General features: G+C 40.7%; 1 protein-coding gene across 1 annotated transcript in view; it reads left to right on the forward strand.

Moving 5' to 3' along the window:
- Window positions 1–1,403: 1,403 nt before the first annotated feature.
- hectd2 (HECT domain containing 2) overlaps window positions 1,404–21,174 on the forward strand; it is a 131,425-nt gene continuing 111,654 nt past the window's right edge. The window contains exons 1-2 of the mRNA XM_072239745.1: window positions 1,404–1,593; window positions 13,564–13,687. Coding sequence (XP_072095846.1) covers window positions 1,474–1,593; window positions 13,564–13,687 — 244 coding nt within the window. The 5' untranslated portion in view covers window positions 1,404–1,473. The remainder of the gene's footprint in view (window positions 1,594–13,563; window positions 13,688–21,174) is intronic.

Consider the following 21,174-nt stretch of genomic DNA (forward strand, 5'->3'; position numbering starts at 1 on the left):
ATGAAGGGAGAGCTAAGAAGGACTAAAGAGAAAATACATTTTTTACAAAACCCGAGACCAGTAATCAAGCTCCACACGAGAGGTTCAGATGTCCATGCTTGGCTGAGAAGGCAATCGACTCAACATGGCATGGATGCAGATCTGCCACGGTCTTCCAGAATGGCAGATCAGGCTCGAAGGACCGAGTGGGGCTACTCCTTCTTCCATTTCTTACCTGCTTATTGAAGGTGGTAAACAAAAGGAAGTTGTTATGCTTGTCAGTGACCAAAATTGTTTTTATTTATTGCCGACATTAGTTAAGAGAGTGTAAACTGATGTTAGAGATACACATTTGGTGGCACAGGGCAGTACAGCGTGGCACAGTAACACAGCTGGCAGAGCCACTGTCCTCACCTAGGGCACCATATACCTGGAGCTTCCACATTCAGTTTGTGGCTGTGTGATTCCCTCCAGGTGTTCTGCTTTTCCCTCACATCCCAGAACTTGGCAAGTTAATTGACCACTGCAAAAATAGCCCTGAGTGTAGTAGACCATAATACACAGGAACAGAATTAGGCCATTCAGCCCATTGAGTCTGCTCCACCATTCCATCATAGCTGATTTATTATCCCTCTCATACCCATTCCCCTGCCTTCCCCCCATGACCTTTGGGTGAGTGATAGAACTTGGGGAAATTAATGGACATGTGGGGAGCATATAATGAATGGGTTTAGTGTAAATGGTGCTTGGTGGTGTGTGGCATAGTCGCTGCAGGCAGAGGGCCTGTTTCCATGCCGATGACAATTAAGAAAGGGTTAGCTTTAAGTTTAGGAACTAACATTTTCATCAGATTATGTTACATCGTAGGAAAAAAACACTAACAAGGGTATGGCAGCACCTTCAGTGAGATTATGAGCAGGTTGCTTAGGAACGTTAGAATTATGAACATCTTAGAACTGAGTCACAGACAATCCTCTAACTGACCAGAGCGTTCAATGTAATCCAGTTGGTTATCACTGTGATCCGCAAGTGTCATCTATTTTTTCCCCTTTTATATCTGTCCTTCCAGAAGGGAAATTCAGATACCTATGTGATAGATTCGCATATTGCCTGAGCTGTTACGGCTCATCAGTCTAGTCGCTCACAATTTTCCTCTACGTCTGCCGTTGCTGATGCAGCTGCAGATCACACACGCTCAGTTTATGAGCAACTTTAAAACAATAACAATGTGTTGCAAAGATTGTCTCGGCTGGAGAGCTACTTGCGCTCTTCAGTATTTTCCCCATTGCTTCAGATAAATCGCACCTCGGTCTGTGCGACCGCAGTGATGAATTTGCCTCCCTCCCACCCCCGTTCCCAGGGAGCTGGAGACCTGCGGGATTTAAGGCGCCACTGACTTTTGCCAGCTTCACTGGAGCGGTGTGGTGGTGGCGGCTGCCTCGTCACCCCGAGCCCGAGAGGCTGGCTGTGGCTCTTCGCTGCTCACCAGAAAGCATGAATGAAGAGCGCAGGACTTCCTCGGGCTGTGCTGAAGGCAGGGGGAGAAAGAGGGAGAGACTTCCAGCCATAGCGACAGCCTCTACAAACACACAGTCGTTCTCCGCGGCGCCTGCGGTACGTGACTCAGTCCCTGCCCGCGATTAGAGCAATCAGTAGTCTCTGTAAAATGCTGTCGTAATTTGTCACAAGATTAAAGAGATGGCGTAGAACTGCTAAAAATGAATGGCAGCAACCTTCCAAAGGGGGAAGAAAACTGGATCCCACATACATTTTTTTTCTTAAAATGTCACAATTAAATATAACTGTTGTTATACTGAAACAACATAGGGTCTTAAGTTAAGGATTGGCACCTCAAATATAAACTGAAGTTATCATTCGCTCCTGTAGTCGAACGTCAATAACTTAGCACTTTCAAAAGAAAGAATAAAACCTTTCAAACTGTCACATCCAAATTGTTAGCTGCGAGAGACGTTTTAGAAATAGTTCGTGTAGCTGTAAGTTTTTTCGTTATCCTGTTTTTAATGCTTTGCACACAAACAGTTCATTTGATTATAGTTTGATGTTTCAATTATGATTTGTCTCCTTTTAACCGACTCCGAATATACCTGTAATATATTTGGAATTAATAAACTAGTATCTAGCAAATTAAGTTAGTAATCTACAATTATGTACAGAAAATGTTATTTCATGCTATAATGACATGACACTGCATCTGGCAATGAAGGGCCATATCTCTGCATTCCCATTACAAGTGAATCAAATGACCTGCAGACGAAACTTGTGAAAACAGTATTTTTACTGATCTCCAATAGGTAGAGTAACTTTTAATTTGTTCATTATCATCAAGTTACCGATGTTACTATATGCTGGTAATTTTTTTTTTGTCATTACCTGCTGCACCTTAACAAAAGTTGTGTTTTACACCAATTTTAACAAGCTAAAGGGTTAATCAGGCAAAAGCCAAAGTGTTGCTAGCACATGGAACCAAAAGCCTAAAGAAAATATTTGCAGGAAAATAAATGTTTATTTATGAGTATGTGACTTGGAAGAAAATTGAAGGAGGTCCCTATAGACTTTCTACTCTGCTTCGTGTAAGGAATGAAAGTCAGAGATTTGGAGTTGCTGCTTGAAAGGTTGCTGCAGTGTACTTTGTTGATGTTACAAACTGCAGTTTGGTGCACTGGCCATGGATTGAATGCTGAAGATGGTTGGTGGTGTTCCAATCAAGATAAATCTTGGAGAGGAGTTTGTGTCCAGAGGAACAATATTAGGACAGAAAAAAATGGGTGCAGGATAGGAAAAGTCCAAGCACCCTCGGAGATTTGCAGTACTGAGGATGATACAAATCAAACTACAGGATAGAGGAATTAGAACAAGGGATTGATAATTGTCAGCTTTAGGTCTTCTGGGTCTAAAGTACCCTGCATCAGTCTGCTCTGTTGATTTCAAATAGTACTCTTCTCCAATAATATTTATCAATTTCATATTGAAACAGGTAAAGACCCCCCAGACAATTCTCTACAAATCAAAACGAATTCTTTGTATCCAATGTACTGAAAGTTTTGGCTCTACTCTGAACTGATCAAATGTCCATGGATGGGACAAATTGATTGCTTTTACATCATGCTATATTTGTAGAAGCGATTTTCAAATCTATAACCCACACTCTCTCCTATGCATTTATTTTACAGCCATTCACATTGCTGTCTACAATAGAAGTGACATCTAAGTACTCATGGCAGTACTTTCCCTTTTCTACAGTTTACTCTTCTCCACTTGCTTCTGACCATCAAACACATCTAGCTTGACTTTGGATAACTTTGCACTTTGCACACCTCAGTTCACTTTTCTAGAGATACTGTGCCTTATGCAGTAGCCATTGTCTTTGACAAGAAGACTTGATTCCAAAAATAAACTGATTTTCTGAGGAATAAGACACTGAATCTGCAAAACTGCAAAGATCTGCTTAGAGTCTTAACTACTTTTCTGAATTCTCCAAAGACCCTCTCTGCTCCTAGTTAAGTAAAGAACAAGCAGTACTTAATTGCTCCATTTCCAGGTGGTTTGTAATGTATCTGATGCATTCTCCAGGGTTGTACTTTGAAGGGTTTATGGAATGGATACCTTTGCATCTTTTGTTTAATCTTGCCGAAATTCATCTTCAATAATCCAGCTCAGTGTGCCATTAAACATTCCTTCCTTTGCCTCTTTAAAAACGTAAACACGAGGAATTCTGCAGATACTGGAAATTCAAGTAACACACATCAAAGTTGCTGGTGAACGCAGCAGGCCAGGCAGAATCTCTAGGAAGAAGTACAGTCGACGTTTCAGGCCGAGACCCTTCGTCAGGACTAACTGAAGGACGAAGGGTCTCGGCCTAAAACGTCGACTGTACCTCTTCCTAGAGATGCTGCCTGGCCTGCTGCGTTCACCAGCAACTTTGATGTGTGTTCCTTTGCCTCTGTTCTTTTGGCAGGTCGCTTCCCTGAAAATCTAGCAGCTCCTGCATTGTTCTTATTCCACTGTGTACCATCTCAGTTGAATTGTACAGCATGGTCTCTCTTAATGTATGTTCGTGCATTATCTTAATTGGGAGAGATCACCCATCACATTTAGTATTCAGATTCAGATGCCATTCTTTTTATTTCATCGTTCTGCAATTCTTGCACCATGTCTCGGTACCTCCATTATTTATTCTCCAAAATACCGGAAATAATAGGTAATTTAAACTACTCATGAAAGTAGCCAGCTGATGCCCTTAGAGTTTCTTACTCCAGAAAAAGAAACTTCCATCTGGAACCATTGTCCCCAGATCACGCGGTAACCTATGAACCAGAACCAGAATCAGGTTTAATATCACCGATGTATGTTGTGAAATTTGTTAACGTAGTGGCAGTAGTACAATGCAATACATGATAAATATAGAAACAATAAATTACAGTGAGTATATATGTATATTCAATAGTTAAATTTAAAGAGAATAGTGCAAAAACAGAAATAATAAAATGTGAGGTAATGTTCATGGGTTCAACGCCCTATAGAAATTGGATGGCAGAGAGTAAGAATCTGTTCCTGAATTACTAAGAGTGAGCCTTAGGCTTCTGTATCTCCCTCCTGTCGGTAGGCTTGTCCTGAGTGATGGGGGTCCTTAATAATGGATGCCGCCTTTCCGAGGCACCACTCCTTGAAGATGTCTTGGATGCTACGGAGGCTAGTACGCATGATGGAGCTGACTAATTTTACCACTTCCTGTAGCTTCTTTCGATCCTGTGCAGTAGCCCACACCCCCACACCAGACGGTGATGCAGCCTGTCAGAATGCTCTCCATGGTACAACTGTAGAAGTTTTCAAGTGTTTTAGGTGACAAACTCCAAATGAAATATAGCTGCTGTCTTGTCTTCTTTATAGCTGCATCGATATATTGGGATCAGGTTAGAGTGTCAGAGATATTGATACTCAGGAACTTGAAATTGCTCACTCTCTCCACTTCTGATCCCTCTATGAGGATTGGTTCGCGTTACCTCATCTTACCCTTTCTAAAGACCATAATCAGCATGTAGGGGGAGGATTGGTTGATTGGGAAACCAGATTAAATGATATTTATCTCACAGATTCAGATAATCAAGTATTGTTCTTGAATTAATTGATGTAAAATGTTGCCAATGGAGTCCTTATTCAGCAATGGCATAGCACTGAGATATTAGGTACAGAAAATATAATCTTTCTACTTTCAATGACCAGATCCTTTGGATTTAATGAAAGGAAAAAAAATCATTCTCCTTAGAATTCTACTGATGTAATGATTCTTGCTAAGGAATTCTCTATGGAAAATATTGGACTGAGATCACCAATGAATCACAATGAGGGGAAAAAAAAACAACAGGCTATGATACCAATATTAAAGAATGAATTTCCACAGGAGTAACTGATAGTCTTGCATTAATAAACTACATCACAGCCCAAGAATAATTGTCAGATACTCTGTGGTGTAAGCAACATGTGCTTCCTCAGATTGGAGATCAGAGCTACTTCGAAAAACAAAAAGTGTTCCCTCAATTCCATGAATCATCACTTTAGAACTGCCTCAGAGCACAAAACCCTTGAAGATATTCACCAGTTGTACACCAAGAAAGAAAATGCAGATATTTCATTAAGGAGATTAAACAGAAGGACAGGATCACAATTGGACTGTTCCTGTTGTTTTTCTAGTGCAGTTAACATTTAAAAGTTTTTTTAAAAATTCTGTGCTTAATGTATTTTTCTTTAATTTCATCACCTTGAGGCTATATGTTTTTGAATATATAGTTATATTTTTTCATTTAAAGAAAATTAATGTGGTGAGAATTTAAAGTAATAGAAATATAAATGTACTTAGTCAAATATCCAAAATAACTAAACTTCACAGCTGAAACACAGCCCAACAATGACACATGAGACAGGACTGCAGTCATGAATAATTTCAAGATGTGCACTATTTCGTTGGCAAATAAACATTTATAACTTCAATTGGAAGTGATCAGCGTCAATTAAAGGGGAGGTGGCTTGTGGCTTCAGACGGTAAAAAAGCATGTAAGCTGGTAAACAAGTGGTCCAGAGAAGCTCCTGTGATTTTCTAGTGCAGTGTTACTGGCAGTTGATGGAAGGAGGGGATGCTGTTAGCTTCATACCTCGCAGACTGCCAGCTTTCAATGCAACTCCCTGAGAGGCAGTTAAGGAGGGTAAATACACCTGTCATGACTACAATGATCCCAGTAAAGTTGTTAAGTTCAGTATATTTTATTCATTCCAATTATTAACTAAAATGCACCACCTTCTGACCTAGTCATTGCACTTGGGATTTGCGACTCTTGCACAATGCGTCTGCCATTTCAGGGCTCCTCCTGCCCCGCTCAGCTCTCCCACCCCTCTGCACGCCCTTTAATCTCTACACCAATCACAGCCCTAACCTCTTCAGAATTAATGACCCCAAAATGACATCTCAATTTGTCTATCCACGCTCAGAGAACTTCAGAATGGCTGCAGGTTGTTTGCCAATAAATAGTTAGGCAATTATCAGGGACAGAGCGCTCACCTGTGCCTGCTGGAAGGAACATTTCAAAGGATCTCACAACCAGGTCCCTATCCTTTATATGAAGTCAGTAAGTCCACTCTGTAACAAACCGTTCTGTACAGACTGCTTCCACTCTCAATTAGCATGAATTCAGAAGTCCATAAGCTATCTGAAACACCAGGGCCTTGGGAGCAGGGATGTCCCTGATGAAGTTAGAATGCAGGAAAACATTCTTAAGCAAATTCATAATTTCATCTCCAACATCTAGAAGAAAGAGGGGATGCTGTGGACACGAGAGGCACTGTGACTCTGGCCAACTTTGAGAAATGACATGATTGTGCTAACTGGGTGGGTGGGGGGAACGGGGCAAGTCTCTCTGCTCTCTGTCATGGGGAACACTATCACCATTTTTCAATCGTCTTTTCCCAGTGGCTAAACAACTGCCCAGATCACTGTGGATCCTTCGTGAGCCACAATGGGTATGGACTTCACTGTACAACAACTCCAAGAGAAATGGAGAGAGCAGCATCATGGCAAAACATTACCAGGAGAATAGAAGAAACATTTTGAGGATTTTCTCAGAAGCTACCTTGAAACAAGTGTAACATCCCCACTGCTGCATGGGAATCCCTGGTCCATGAATGTTCAAAATGGAGAAGGAGCTTGGGTCTCTTCTAAGATCTTGGCATACAGGCCAAAAAGAAACAAATGCAAAATGGGGGCGGATTTTTCTGTGAACAGCCAGATTTGAGAACACAAGACCCTAGTGTGCACCATCTCCTCAGAGTCCGTTAATCCCACACAGGCCGTATCATCACCTTAGAACCAGCAGAATGGAGCTGACCTCAAGGACTGCTTAATAAGGCCCCCTCACAATATTCTCTTACCCAACAATTATTTGACTATGTTATTGCACACCTCCTTCTCCTACACACTCTACAATGATCCCATCATGTTTCGCTCTTCATCCTCACTTCCACACAGAGCATCCCTACTACTTACACCAGGGCAGGCATTGTCTCTTTCCTAGGTAAATGCAACTGTGTTGCTGGTTGATCTCGCTACTGCAACCTCAGCTGAGAGGTTCAGGATTGTCAGGAACTTGCAGTGTTTACCCTCTGCTCTTCTCATGCAAAATGATGGAGATGTTGTGTTGAATGGGTTTAGCTTCTCGGGAGAGGTTTCTGGTGCTCTCATTGAGGATGACTGAAGCATACCAGTACCATCACTATCTGCTTTACTTACACCCTTAACCACCTGGATGCGTGTTGTTGATCAAATTCCAACTAAACTCAGCACCCTGGTCATCTGAAGTGGCCTTAATGGGGGAAAAACAGCTGTCTTCCTCCCAAGCTGTACCCATTAAGGAAGGGCCTTAAAGAGGCCATTAAGGTAAATCAGTACAGAATTGAAATACTTCTGACAAAGTGGTCCCAGTGATCTACAGCAACATCTTGCAGGCAGCTTACAAAACTACTGGATAATCTTCTTCTGCTAGATATACTTCTGAGCTGTGGTCAATTTCATCCTATAATTTCACTTTTAAGCATGTATTTTTGGGCTGACTGAACGACCTGGCAATTCTGCGATCTCCTGAGGGATTGATCGTGGACGAGATCTTGTGTCATTTCTTAACGCTGTAACATGAACCCGCGGTGGGCTGCATTTCCACACGCCGATTCAAATGTAGAGCACAATTAAAATTGTCGAGGATGAGAATGGAAAATTAACAGTTGTTCAGTGCAGTCTGCCCGCATTTGACCGGTTTCTCCCTCTGCTGCCAGTGGGTGGAAGGAGCAGGATTCATAGATCCTATACCACTGAGTTCAGGAGCAGTCGCTGCCCGACAGCCTTCGAGCTTCTGGACACGCTCCACAGCTGTGGACTCACTTCTGGGGCTCTGCAGTTCATGGTCCTTGTGTTTTTTTCTGTTTACCTCTCTTTTTTACAATTTTGCAATTTGATCGGGATGCTTCAGCGCTGAACAAACTCTGCAGCTGTGGCCTGCGACCATCAGCACAACACTGAGGACTCACTCTTGGGGACTGCAATTAATGCTATTTGTTATTTTTTTGTTGTTTGCACGAGTTGTTCTTTTTTTTGCATATTGGGTGGGGTTTTCCTTTGAACTGGTTCTATTGGTTTCTTTGTTCTGTGGCTGCCTGCAGGAAGACAAATCTCAAGGTTGTGTACTGTATACATACTTTGATAATAAATGTACTTTCAATTTTGAACTTTGTATCACAGGTTTGCAGAGAGCCTTTCTTAATTCTGGAAGTTTACTGGTGTTCTGCAAATAAAAATTGAGTTGTTTGGTGAAGATTTTTTTTCTGGATTTAGTGTTTTTGTTGATATTTGAGGATGAATCCTAGGTTGCCTTACTGGAAGTCAACTTGATGAGTGGAAAGTTTGAAGGATGGGCCATTTGCTGTGATGCGGTTGAAGGGATAGCTCAAGGGATTATTTTCCCATTAGTTTTTTCTGCTCTTCTGTGAAGGGGAAATGCTATCTAGTCAACATTTAATTTTAGCATCTATGTTTCAAGGTACGTTTATCTTGGGTCTAATGCGGGACCCAGCCCGTCGCACAAGAGAACCCTGCAGCCAGCTGATAAGAGTGTTGATTCAGTGTGAAATCTGAATTCCTGTGGGGGATCTTGACCCTAAATGGTAGCCAACACACTTCTGCCACCCTTCATAATGGGTTCTTAGTCACCCGTGGCATGTATAAAACAAAAGGGGAAGAAGGCAATTTAATCTCTAGCCCATTACCTGTTATGTGTATTTTTTTTCAGATTTATTTGAAAATAAATACGATTGGGTTAAACCAACGCTGAGTAAAATGCGGCACTCTCTAAACATTCTATCTCACAGCATGCACTGACAACATAGAGCAGGGATATTTTTGTTAGACTGTCTGAAAGTGAGATATGTCTTCATTAATAAGATGCTTCATCCACTGTTGTCTTAGGGATATGGGAAGCTGGCAGCATTAAGTACTGTAGCTTGCGTCATCACTGCTGTCGCTGTTGTGAACCGTTCGATAAATATACTTCGTAGCTATGACACAATGTGTTGATTTAACTTTCTAGAATCCTTCTAAAATCAATCTCCCTCATTATGATTCCTCCTCACCTATGTCTTTCTACCATTTAAGAAATCGTTCAAGAGTGGCAAGATTGTTCTTGGCTGCATCTGAAAGATAAAATGCTTCCTAAGCCACCCATGTCTATTAAGGGTTGTTTTAAAAAACAGTAGAATGAAATGGAATCCAAGACAACCACAACATCTGCTTTCATCTTAGATCATGCTAAATCAGAAGATGTGTGACAATGTAAAGCAGTGTCCCTGGATGTAAGAATACTTGTGCCACTATAATGGGGAGATCAATGTTGAAAAATTGATTTATAGTGTCTAAAGATGCATGAAATTATCATAGGAATAAGTATGTTCATTAGTTGTACTATTTCTTAGGGTTTTGTGTCATTTGTTTTCTTTGTTATGAGTTTGACAGCCAATTATCATAACACAACCATATTAAAGCATATGGCAGGTTTGAGTGATAATAAAAGCCACTGGGACTGCCATTACAATTTAAATCTTGTATATGGCACGATGTGCAGGAGTCAAATGGACCACATTCATAGAAGGCAATAACAATCTACTGTTCACTCAGAATTGATATTGATCTGAGTAGCTAACGGAGCACTTACATTTTTGGAGATTTACTTCAATGCAAATGTGAAAGTAATTCTCAGATCTGCTAAATCACATAATTAAGAAAAACAGGATGATTATCAAAGCAAAGTGAAATTAGCCTCCTGGGGAGAGGTTTTCTGTCTGCTTCTAAAAGCACTTTCCAATTTCATTTGTTCCTAATGGACAACTCTCCTGAACTCTCATAATTCTCACAGCTTGTGGAAAAAATGTACAATTACTGAAAGTGTTCCTTTAATATTGTGACAATATTTATTCAATATTTAATTCCAATGATTATATGTACATAGTACTCAATTTGGATTAACACACACAAAATGCTGGAGGAATCCAGCAGGTCAGGCAACATTTATGGGAATGAATGAACAGTCAACAATTTGGGCCGAGACTTTTCATCAGGACTCGGGTCTAAGGGTCTCAGCCTGAAACATTGACCGCTTATTTATTTCCATAGATGGTGCCTGCTGAGTTCCTCTAGCATTGTGTGTGTGTTTCTTTAGATTTCTTTGGTAGGGTCATCCATGTATAGGCATCCATTAGTCTCATGAGACCATAGATTTGCACCTTGGAAAGTTTTCAGGGCGCAGGCCTGGCCAAGGTTATATGGAAGACTGGCAGTTGCCCATGCTGCAAGTTTCCCCTCTCCACGCCACCGATGCGTCCAAGGGAAGGACATTAGAACCCATACAGCTTGTCACCAGTGTCGTTGCAGAGCAATGTGTGGTTAAGTGCCTTGCTCAAGGACACACACGCTGCTTCAGCCAAGGTTCGAACTAACGACCTTCAGATCACTAGACGAACGCCTTAACCACTTGGCCACGCGCTATCCATGTGAAATAGGACAAAGGGGAGAGGACAGACTAAGAGCAGTCCACTAGTCCTCCAGGTTTTGGGGGTTCAGCTCAGGGCTAACAACCATGACTGGTAAAACAAAATCATTATGGAAACAGCAGTAAAGAACACTTCTACATCTGAGTGTGATGGTATTCCTGAGTCTCTACCCAGGACTTGCATTACTGACAGTAATGAAATCCGAAAGGAAACTACTGACATGATGAAGGAAGCCACAAACATCATCAGATATGGAGGACCTTCATTACTGCCCTAATTGCCAATAGTGTAATGGTCAGTAAGGTAAAATCTCTGGATTTTCAGCACCTGCAGGATCTCTTGTGTCTATGCATCACCTGGAATGCCATTTTTGCTTGAGATTTGATTTTGGCTTGAAATTCTTCCACATAATTGAAGAATTTGAAGAGTTTATTTAACCCTTCAAATGTAATTTTGTTTATTTCCTGGTGAATGGCTAATCTGTTATTTATAAAATACATGGAGACTGATAGAAAAATCTTTTATGAGGGATAGTAAATGCCCAAGTGACCTCTCTGAGACCTTAAAGCGAGATGCCATCTGTCCATAAGATAGACAATACAAGCAGTGTTTTTATGAACAGAAGAGTTATCACCAATGTTCTGACCCACATTTGTCCTTCAGCTAAATGAATTATAGTTCAGAGTAAATTTATTATTGAAGTATGTATGTGTCACCATGTATTAGCTTAAGATTAATTTTCTTGCAGGTATCCACAGTAGAACAAAGAAATACAATAGAATCATGGAAAAACGGTATAGAAACAAAGACTGACAAGCAACTAATGTGCAAAAGAAGACAAACTGTGCAAAATAAATGAATAAATACATACATAACAACTGAGAACATGAGTTTTAGTGTATTTGAAAGTTAGTCCATAGGTTGTGGAATCAATTCGGTATTGGAGTGAGTGAAGTTATTCGTGCTGGTTCAGGGACCTGATGGCTGAAGGGTCATTGTCACGTCTGCATTTTGTGGGAGCTGTCTGTGTATAATTTGATTCTAAAGCAACAAGATTGCTCTTCAGGTACCATATCACTTAATTAGCCATTGACCACTTTGAAATGGCCTGGTGCTTTTATGTTTATGACAAACTGGGTATTGTCCAAGCACAGTACAGTATGATTATGGAGAGCCATCTATTTATTATGTCATGGTGCTTGCAGTAATGACAGCATTTCCTAGTGTACTTGTGGGAGTTGAATCTGAGTTTTAAACAGGAGTAAATCTCTTCTGGTGCGTGGCTGTTTATACCACAGTTAGGCTGACAAAAGACCATTAGGATTCATTCCGGCTAGTAGCTGCCAATCCAACTATGATTAAGAAAGCAAGGGATCAAGATTTTTAAAAGATCTAATGTATTGTCTGATTAATTGATGCTAAAATGATTAATTGATGCTAAAATAAGTGAAAATTTCAAAGGTAAATCAAGCAACAGTTGTGCTAAACATCCACAAAAAACACTGAGCAGTGAGTTACAACATCCAGATAAACCATCTTACATTTTGAATCCACAATCATTCAATCAATCAGCAGAATCTATACATGGAACATGGAATTATTTGTTTCCCATGTCACCACCAGCAACACTTGGGAGACTTATTAACCCCTTGTGGGATGTCCACACTATCCAAGAGCATTGGTAGTTCTGTGACAGCATTATCCACTATTATTGTATATTATACAAAATCAAAGTAAATTTACTTCCAAAGTACATACATGACACTATATGCTACCTTGAAATTCATTTTCTTGTAGGCATTTTTAGAAAAAAATACAACAGGATTTATGAGAAGCTATACTGACAATCACTGCACAAAAGACAAATTGTATAAATAAAAATAATCTGAGAACATGAGATGCTTCTAATTGAATTATTTCTCCTTTCAAAATGTTCTTTTCATTGAAGTATTTACTCATCTTAGTGGAAGTTCAAGAAGTTTCATAGGAATACAACACACTTGAGGTTGGAGCAGGTTCAGGAAGGGAAAACTTCTTGCAGTTTTTGATGCATCTTTGAACCCTTAGTTTTGTTACTTATAATGTCACTTGGGTGAATATTATTTGATAAAATATTAGTTATGTGGCTCCAAGATTAGTGGGTTCAGTTGGCAATATAGATCACCAATTAAACAATAATATTGTAATTTGAACTAGATACATTTCATTTCATGTGTAAATTGGGCCAAGCAAAGTTCTATCCATACTCCATTACTTCCTTTGATCATTTTCATTACATATTGCTCCTCATATTCAACTGCTCCAGTTTAACTTTCATTTACTTCAGTTGTCAGATGATTAAAATTTAAAACATTTGAACTTAAATTGTTGATCAAGTAACTCAGAAGAATTTTTGTGTGCTACGGACGTAATCAATTATTAACGAAACACTGTAAAGGCTCCTTCAAACTAGGTTTAATTAGTTTGTTTCTGCTTGTCTTGTTGCAGGGAGGTGAAAGAGGACCCAAAGTTCAGTTTCCTGCTTTTAACATCTGTAACATCAACCCGAAACAAGAAACCATCGGTGCCACCAGTGCAGCCACAAAGCCTGTCTTACATAATGCTAAATATGGTAATCCAATATCTGTTGTCAATGACTAATGCTGCTGCGATGTTTTAATCTGATCAGCACCATTTTATAAATTAGCTATGCTTTGCAATGATTTTTAATTTTTTCAATAGTTCTTGTGCCTCTTAATTGGCACCCACTTTTATCCTTCATCTAGCTCCCCCAAAGAGGTAGTTCAATTGATAATGAACTCTGTGAACTCTGTCATCTGCATATATCAGTCTTGAAGTTGCCAGCAGAAGTACTGGCCTGAATTCTATTTGCTTTTTGCTGGTCAGAATCAGCAACCACTCTGCTGCTGAGTCCTAAGGCAAAGCACAAGCATCTTTAGCTGTTGGACAAGATGTATTTCACACCTGTTTCCTTGACTTTTCATTAGCCATGGTCCGCAAAAGTAGAATAATCCCATTCAGCTAAGTGAGGTCACTATTCTCAATTTTAAACATAGCTGCAAGTACATTTTTTAATGTTGTCGAATTTGAAGGAAGTTAAAGTAAATATTAAATAAAAATAGACCCTTTTGATATGAGTTTAAATGTATCTGATGATCATGGACATTTGAAAGCAGCTCAAAGAGTGAGCTGTAGAATAACACCCTGATGGTTTGGAAACAGGACCTCAAGATCTTGTGGATGGTAGCGATGCTAGTGAGTGAGCACAACCCCTGGACCTGGAAGGACCAAAAGAGCGTGTAGCCATGGGAACAGTGTAGGGAATGAGAGTTGGAAGCATGCAGGATTGAGATTTTCAGCAGCAATACCTGACAGTGGTTTTTAGCATTAAGGAAGGTTCAGTAATCTCTTCCCTAAAATACTATTGAGGATTGTAAACATTACGGAACTGGGATTTTTGCCAGGTATGATTTTAAAGTGGTGCACCACAATCCCAGGTTCAACCTTGACCTTGGGCGCTGTAGGTGTGGAGTATCACATTCTCTCTGGGGGTTGTCCATTTCCTCTGTGTGCCGCAGGCCTTTTCCACCTCCCAAAGACAGGCCACCATAAATCACACCTCAGTGCAAGTTAATGGCAAGAAAGAATGAAAGGGGATTTGCGGATTTAGATGAGATAATAACTACCTGAGAGATTGAAGGAGAATGAAATGGAAAGTATTACTCCCATGGGAGTCAGGCTAGGCATATTGACCTCTATCTGGGTCGTTAAAACAAAAACAGAATTAAGCATTGTGAAACCAAAGCAGAAAAGTGAATAATTCTTATTACTCATGATCTAATTAAATAGACATACAGATTTTGAGGGACTAAATGGCCCACTTTCAAACCTATATTTCTAGAAGTCATTGTAAATTGTGATGGATCAGATTTAATATCCCTTTAAACTACAATTACTTAAATATGTTTTAATGTAATTAGGTTCACTGACAGCCCAAAGAATAAATTACCCAATAGTGGAAAGCTGCTGTCTATTTGAAGGGCATCAAGTATGCCTGGTGTCCACTCTAAGTATGGGCAAGAGCTTAAATTGAAAGCAAGTGCTGGAAGCATTCAGCAGGTCAAGCAGCATCTGTGGAAAAGATAAAATAGCTAACGATTCAGGTCTGGTACCCCTTATCAGGGCTGTTCTCTCTGCAAGCTAGGCAGCATTTCTCCACAGATTTTACCCGACCTATTAAGTATTTTCTGTTTTTATTAACCATCCTTCCACCTTATCCACAGCTCTCAGAAGCTGGTATATTAATATTTTGATCTGTTTATCACTAATTTTAAAATCTACAGTGGTTGGCGAAGTAGGATCCTAGGGAACATAGAATTATTTTCAGCAATGCAGAGAAAGTAGTTCAGGCAGACATTTAAAAATGAAGTACTTGGGCTGCATCTTATTGAAGCATACCAGAGTATTAAAATGCAAGGTAGATGATGAGCGGAAGAGATTCTGCAGCTGCTACAAATGCCGACTGACGCACAAAATGCAGGAGGAACTCAACAGTGGTGGATGGTCCTAATGAAGGGTCATGGCAAAAAATATGGACCGTTTATTCCTCTCTATAGGTGCTGCCTGAGTTGTTGAGCTCCTCCAGCATTTTGCGTGTGTTACATAGAGAGATGTTGAGATGTTTACACCAGTGTGAGAATTCCAAATGCAACAACATAGTTATGCTAGGAAACTGCCCTTTATAACTGAAGTGCACAGGAAATATATGCAGAGAATGGTGAATCTCTGGAATTACCAACTCTGAAGAGTTTTGGAGGCTAGATCAGTTGTGGAATTTCAGAATCAGAATCAGAGTCAGGTTTAATATCACTGGCATATATCGTGAAATTTGTTAACCTAGTGGCAACAGTACACTGCAATAAATTTTGTAGAAAAAAATAAGTAAACCAACTACAGTAAGTAAATAAACTATGTATACTAAATAGTTAAATTAAAAATAGTGCAAAATATGGTAAAAAACAGTGAGGTAATGTTCTTGCATTTAGTGTCAATTTAGGAATCATGTGGCAGAGGGGAAGAAGTTGTTCCTGAGTCACTGAGCATGTGCCTTCCGGCTTCTGTACCTTTTTCCTGACGGTAACAATGAGGAGAGGGCATGTCCTGCATGATGGGGGTCATTAATAATGAACTCCGCCTTTCTGAGGCACCACTCCTTGAAGATATCTTGGATACCTTGGAGGCTAGTACCCATGATGGAGCTGACTAATTTTACAACTTGACACCCAGGAACTTGAAATTGTTCACTCTTCCCACTTCTGATTCCTGTATGAGGATTGGTTTGAGATCCCTTGACTTACCCTTCCTGAAGTCCACAATCAACTCTCTTTTTCTTGCTGACATTGAGTACAAGGTTTTACTGCAACACCACTCAACTAGCTAGCATATCTCGCTCCTGTACGCCCTCTCGTCCCCATCTGAGATTCTGCCAACAATGGCTGTATCATCAGCAAATTTATAGATGGCATTTGAGCTATGCCTAGCCCCACAGTGTTGGGTGTAGAGAGAGTAGAGCAGTGGGCTAAGCATGTATCTCTGAGGTGTGACAGTGTTGATTGTCACTGAGGAGGAGATATTATTACCAATCTGCACAGATTGTCGTCTTCTGGTTAGGAAGTCGAGTATCCAATTGCAGAGAGAAGGTACAGAGGCCCACGTTCTGTAGCTTTTTGATCAGGACTGTAGGAATGATGGTGTTAAACGTTGAGCTACAGTCTATGAACAGCATCCTGACATAGGTGTTTGTATTATCCAGGTTTAAAGAGGAAGTAGATAATTTTCTGAAAGATTAGAGCAGAGAGGGCAATGGGGAGCTGGTGCATAAGAGGAGATGAGACTCAGGCAGATCAGTCATGATATTGAATGGTGGGACAGGCTTGAAGGGCAAAATGGCCCACTGTTTCAATTCCTTATGTTCTTGTGCTCTCTGACAGCAGTGCACACCAACTTAAATGGTTTCTAGTTTAGATGGCTGTAGAAACTCAGAAGTCAATTTTGCGCATGGCTCAGGAAGAATGCAAAGGACGCATTAAGTGTGTGGGTGAGCTGCAGAGATCTACAGGAAATGTTACCCCAAGTAAAATCTTTCCTATTTATTACTCCATTGTCGTCATTAGAAAAACAACCTGCAAGTAGGACAGGCAGTGGATTCCGCCCAGTACATTACAGGTAAAACCCTCCCAATCATTGAGCACATCTACATGAAACATTGTCATAGAAAAGCAGCATCCATCAACAGAGAACCCCATCATCCAGGCCATGCTCTCTTCTCGCTGCTGCCATCAGGTAGAAGGAACAAGAGCCTCAGGACCCACACCACCAGTTTCAGGAACAGTTACTAACCCACAATCATCAGGCTCTTGAACAAAAGGGAATAACTACACCACCTTGCCCATCTATTGAGATGTTCCCACAAACAATGATCTCACTGTAAGCAACACACATCAAAGTTGCTGGTGAATGCAGCAGGCCAGGCAGCATCTCTAGGAAGAGGTACAGTCGACGTTTCAGGCCGAGACCCTTCGTCAGGACTCCCTCACTGTAAGGACTCTTTATCGTGTTTTCTCATGCTCTCACTGCTGTTTATTTATATTTGCATTTGCACAGTGTGTTCTCCTCTGCACTCTGGTTGATCTTTAATTGATCCTGTTATAGTTACTATCCTACAGATCTGCTGAGTATGCCCGCAGGGATATGAATCTCAGGGTTTTATATGGAGACGTATGTACTTTGAATATAAAATTTACTTCAAACTTTGAAGAATTTTCATGTAAAAATTAACTTTTTTTCTGATAAGAAGAAAATGTGAGAGTCTTGAACTCTCACAATTCTGCACCCTGTCATTCAAAAAGATGGAGTTTTTTCAGACCTCTGTAACCCCTTTACTGAATGAATATTTTTATGGTGTCAACATATAGGTGCAGAATGCTTTTTCAAGAATTGAACAAACGACTTTGTGGAAAAACTGAGGCTGGTAGTGTTCAAAACCACCAATTGCTCCAATAAAGTGTTCAATTTATAGTGTTCGTCATGTACAGTAGCTACAGTCCTTCACAAAACCACTCAATAACTATAGCTGCCTTTTGGAAGGAACCTTATCATCAGAAGATATCCAGAAGTTTTTGGTGAAGGGTCAGAAAATAATATAAAGCTGAGAGGAAATGAATCATTATGTGCAAAGTGAGTCATATTTTGATAAAGGTGAGCTTTCAGATGGTTGTGGATAGGGTTGGAGTGGGGTAATTTCCATGTTGTAAATTGAAAGGAGTTGAAGATAGTGATGTAGGATCAGGGATGGTGACTGCGGGTGGGAGAGCCACAAAGACTGCTAGAGTTTTGAGCATGAAGAAAGAGACTGGGACAGTTTTAAATGTGCCAAGAGAATTTTTTGAAGATGGTTGATCTGGTAAAATAAGCAAAGTGACCAAAACTTGTCTTCATTGTGCATTCCTGAAGATTAAGGGAGGTATGTTTAAATGCCTGCAATTAGCTCATTCATTGATGGTGGGCTTTAATGAGAGGAAGTGAATTATTAGTGAAATCAGTAATATTAAGAGGCTTCAGTAAGTTTCAAGAGGTCCTGCTGAGATCTTTCTCAGAAATATTTTGCCCAGCTTTCTGTCAAACAATTGACTGGACCTCAGAAGACTAGAGCAGTTAATCAGAGCTGACAATCATGTGACCACTCCCATTTGAACAAAAACTTGCATTGTGATTAATATCTTACCCCTTCTGGGAAAAAATGTTTAGCAGTGAGCTCTTGTGCTTTTGGCTACATTTTGAAGTGCTAGAGGTCTGAAGCTGTCAAAACCTGATGAAGGATATTTTGGATACACTTAACGTATCAGAAGAGAAAGGCTATCTACGTCTGCAACAGCAATGGTAAGACCTGCTCATGCACTGAGATGGTGGGACACAAGAGGGCCTGAGATCACAGCAGCAATGCTTGTATCACAGGGTTTGCAGACAGGAACTTGGCTACGACATCTTTGGCTGATGTTGGTAAAGAAGGTGTTGGTTGACAACTGCAGCCTCCAAAGAAAACCTTTTGGCCGAGTGTCCCCCCCATTGCCAGTGGCTATTGAAGCGTATCATCCAATCTCCCAGGCATATATGGGACGAAAAGAGCCAGTGCAGCCAATGGACTTTAGATTAAACCCCTTTTGTAGTTATTAATCTAAAACTCGAAAGATCAGGGTTCTTTATGTTTTCATCTATTATAAATGCGCTCTTGTAGGCTGTGAATTCACTGAGTGAAATAATTCATTCACGGCTGCCCTCTATTCCTTTTAGTAATTGACTTAAATCTGTGCTCATATTTGCTGAGTACTTTGCTAAGTAACATAGTTACTTTCATTTTATTCTGTTCAGTCCTCTGGTAACGTATCCAACGATTGTTCCAAGATAGCGCTCGTATGTCTCTCTTAGGAGGCCTATCAGTTAGATGACCGTAAATACAAAATGAACATGATAGATTATTTAAAAACGCAAACACGAGGAAATCTGCAGATGCTGGAAATTCAAGCAACACCCACAAAATGCTAGTGGGACGCAGCAGGCCAGGCAGCATCAAGGATGTTATCAAGGATGTAATAACAGCACATTTGGAAAGTGGTGAAATGATCGGACAAAGTCAGCATGGATTTGTGAAAGGAAAATCATGTCTGACGAATCTCATAGAATTTTTTGAGGATGTAACTAGTAGAGTGGATAGGGGAGAACCAGTGGATGTGGTATATTTGGATTTTCAGAAGGCTTTTGACAAGGTCCCACACAGGAGATTAGTGTGCAAACTTAAAGCACACGGTATTGGGGGTAAGGTATTGGTGTGGGTGGATAGTTGGTTAGCAGACAGGAAGCAAAGAGTGGGAATAAACGGGACCTTTTCAGAATGGCAGGCGGTGACTAGTGGGGTACCGCAAGGCTCAGTGCTGGGACCCCAGTTGTTTACAATATATATTAATGACTTGGATGAGGGAATTAAATGCAGCATCTCCAAGTTTGCGGATGACACGAAGCTGGGTGGCAGTGTTAGCTGTGAGGAGGATGCTAAGAGGATGCAGGGTGACTTGGATAGGTTGGGTGAGTGGGCAAATTCATGGCAGATGCAATTTAATGTGGATAAATGTGAAGTTATCCACTTTGGTGGCAAAAATAGGAAAACAGATTATTATCTGAATGGTGGCCGATTAGGAAAAGGGGAGGTGCAACGAGACCTGGGTGTCATTATACACCAGTCATTGAAAGTGGGCATGCAGGTACAGCAGGCGGTGAAAAAGGCGAATGGTATGCTGGCATTTATAGCGAGAGGATTTGAGTACAGGAGCAGGGAGGTACTACTGCAGTTGTACAAGGCCTTGGTGAGACCGCACCTGGAGTATTGTGTGCAGTTTTCGTCCCCTAATCTGAGGAAAGACATCCTTGCCATAGAGGGAGTACAGAGAAGGTTCACCAGATTGATTCCTGGGATGGCAGGACTTTCATATGAAGAAAGAATGGATGAACTGGGCTTGTACTTGTTGGAATTTAGAAGATTGAGGGGGGATCTGATTGAAACGTATAAGATCCCAAAGGGATTGGACAGGCTAGATGCAGGAAGATTGTTCCCGATGTTGGGGAAGTCCAGAACGAGGGGTCACAGTTTGAGGATAGAGGGGAAGCCTTTTAGGACTGAGATTAGGAAAAACTTCTTCACACAGAGAGTGGTGAATCTGTGGAATTCTCTGCCACAGGAAACAGTTGAGGCCAGTTCATTGGCTATATTTAAGAGGGAGTTAGATATGGCCCTTGTGGCTACGGGGGTCAGGGGGTATGGAGGGAAGGCTGGGGCGGTGTTCTGAGTTGGATGATCGGCCATGATCATAATAAATGGCAGTGCAGGCTCGAAGGGCCGAATGGCCTACTCCTGCACCTATTTTCTATGTTTCTATGTTTCTATGTTTCTATAGGAAGAAGTACAGGTGCACATTCCTTTATCCAAAATTCTGAAATCCAAAAAGCTCTGAAAATCAAAGTTTTTTTCGTCAACAGCTGATGTCACTC

The sequence above is a fragment of the Mobula birostris genome, chromosome 21 (genome assembly GCF_030028105.1).
Source record: "Mobula birostris isolate sMobBir1 chromosome 21, sMobBir1.hap1, whole genome shotgun sequence".
Taxonomy (NCBI): Eukaryota; Metazoa; Chordata; class Chondrichthyes; order Myliobatiformes; family Myliobatidae; genus Mobula; species Mobula birostris.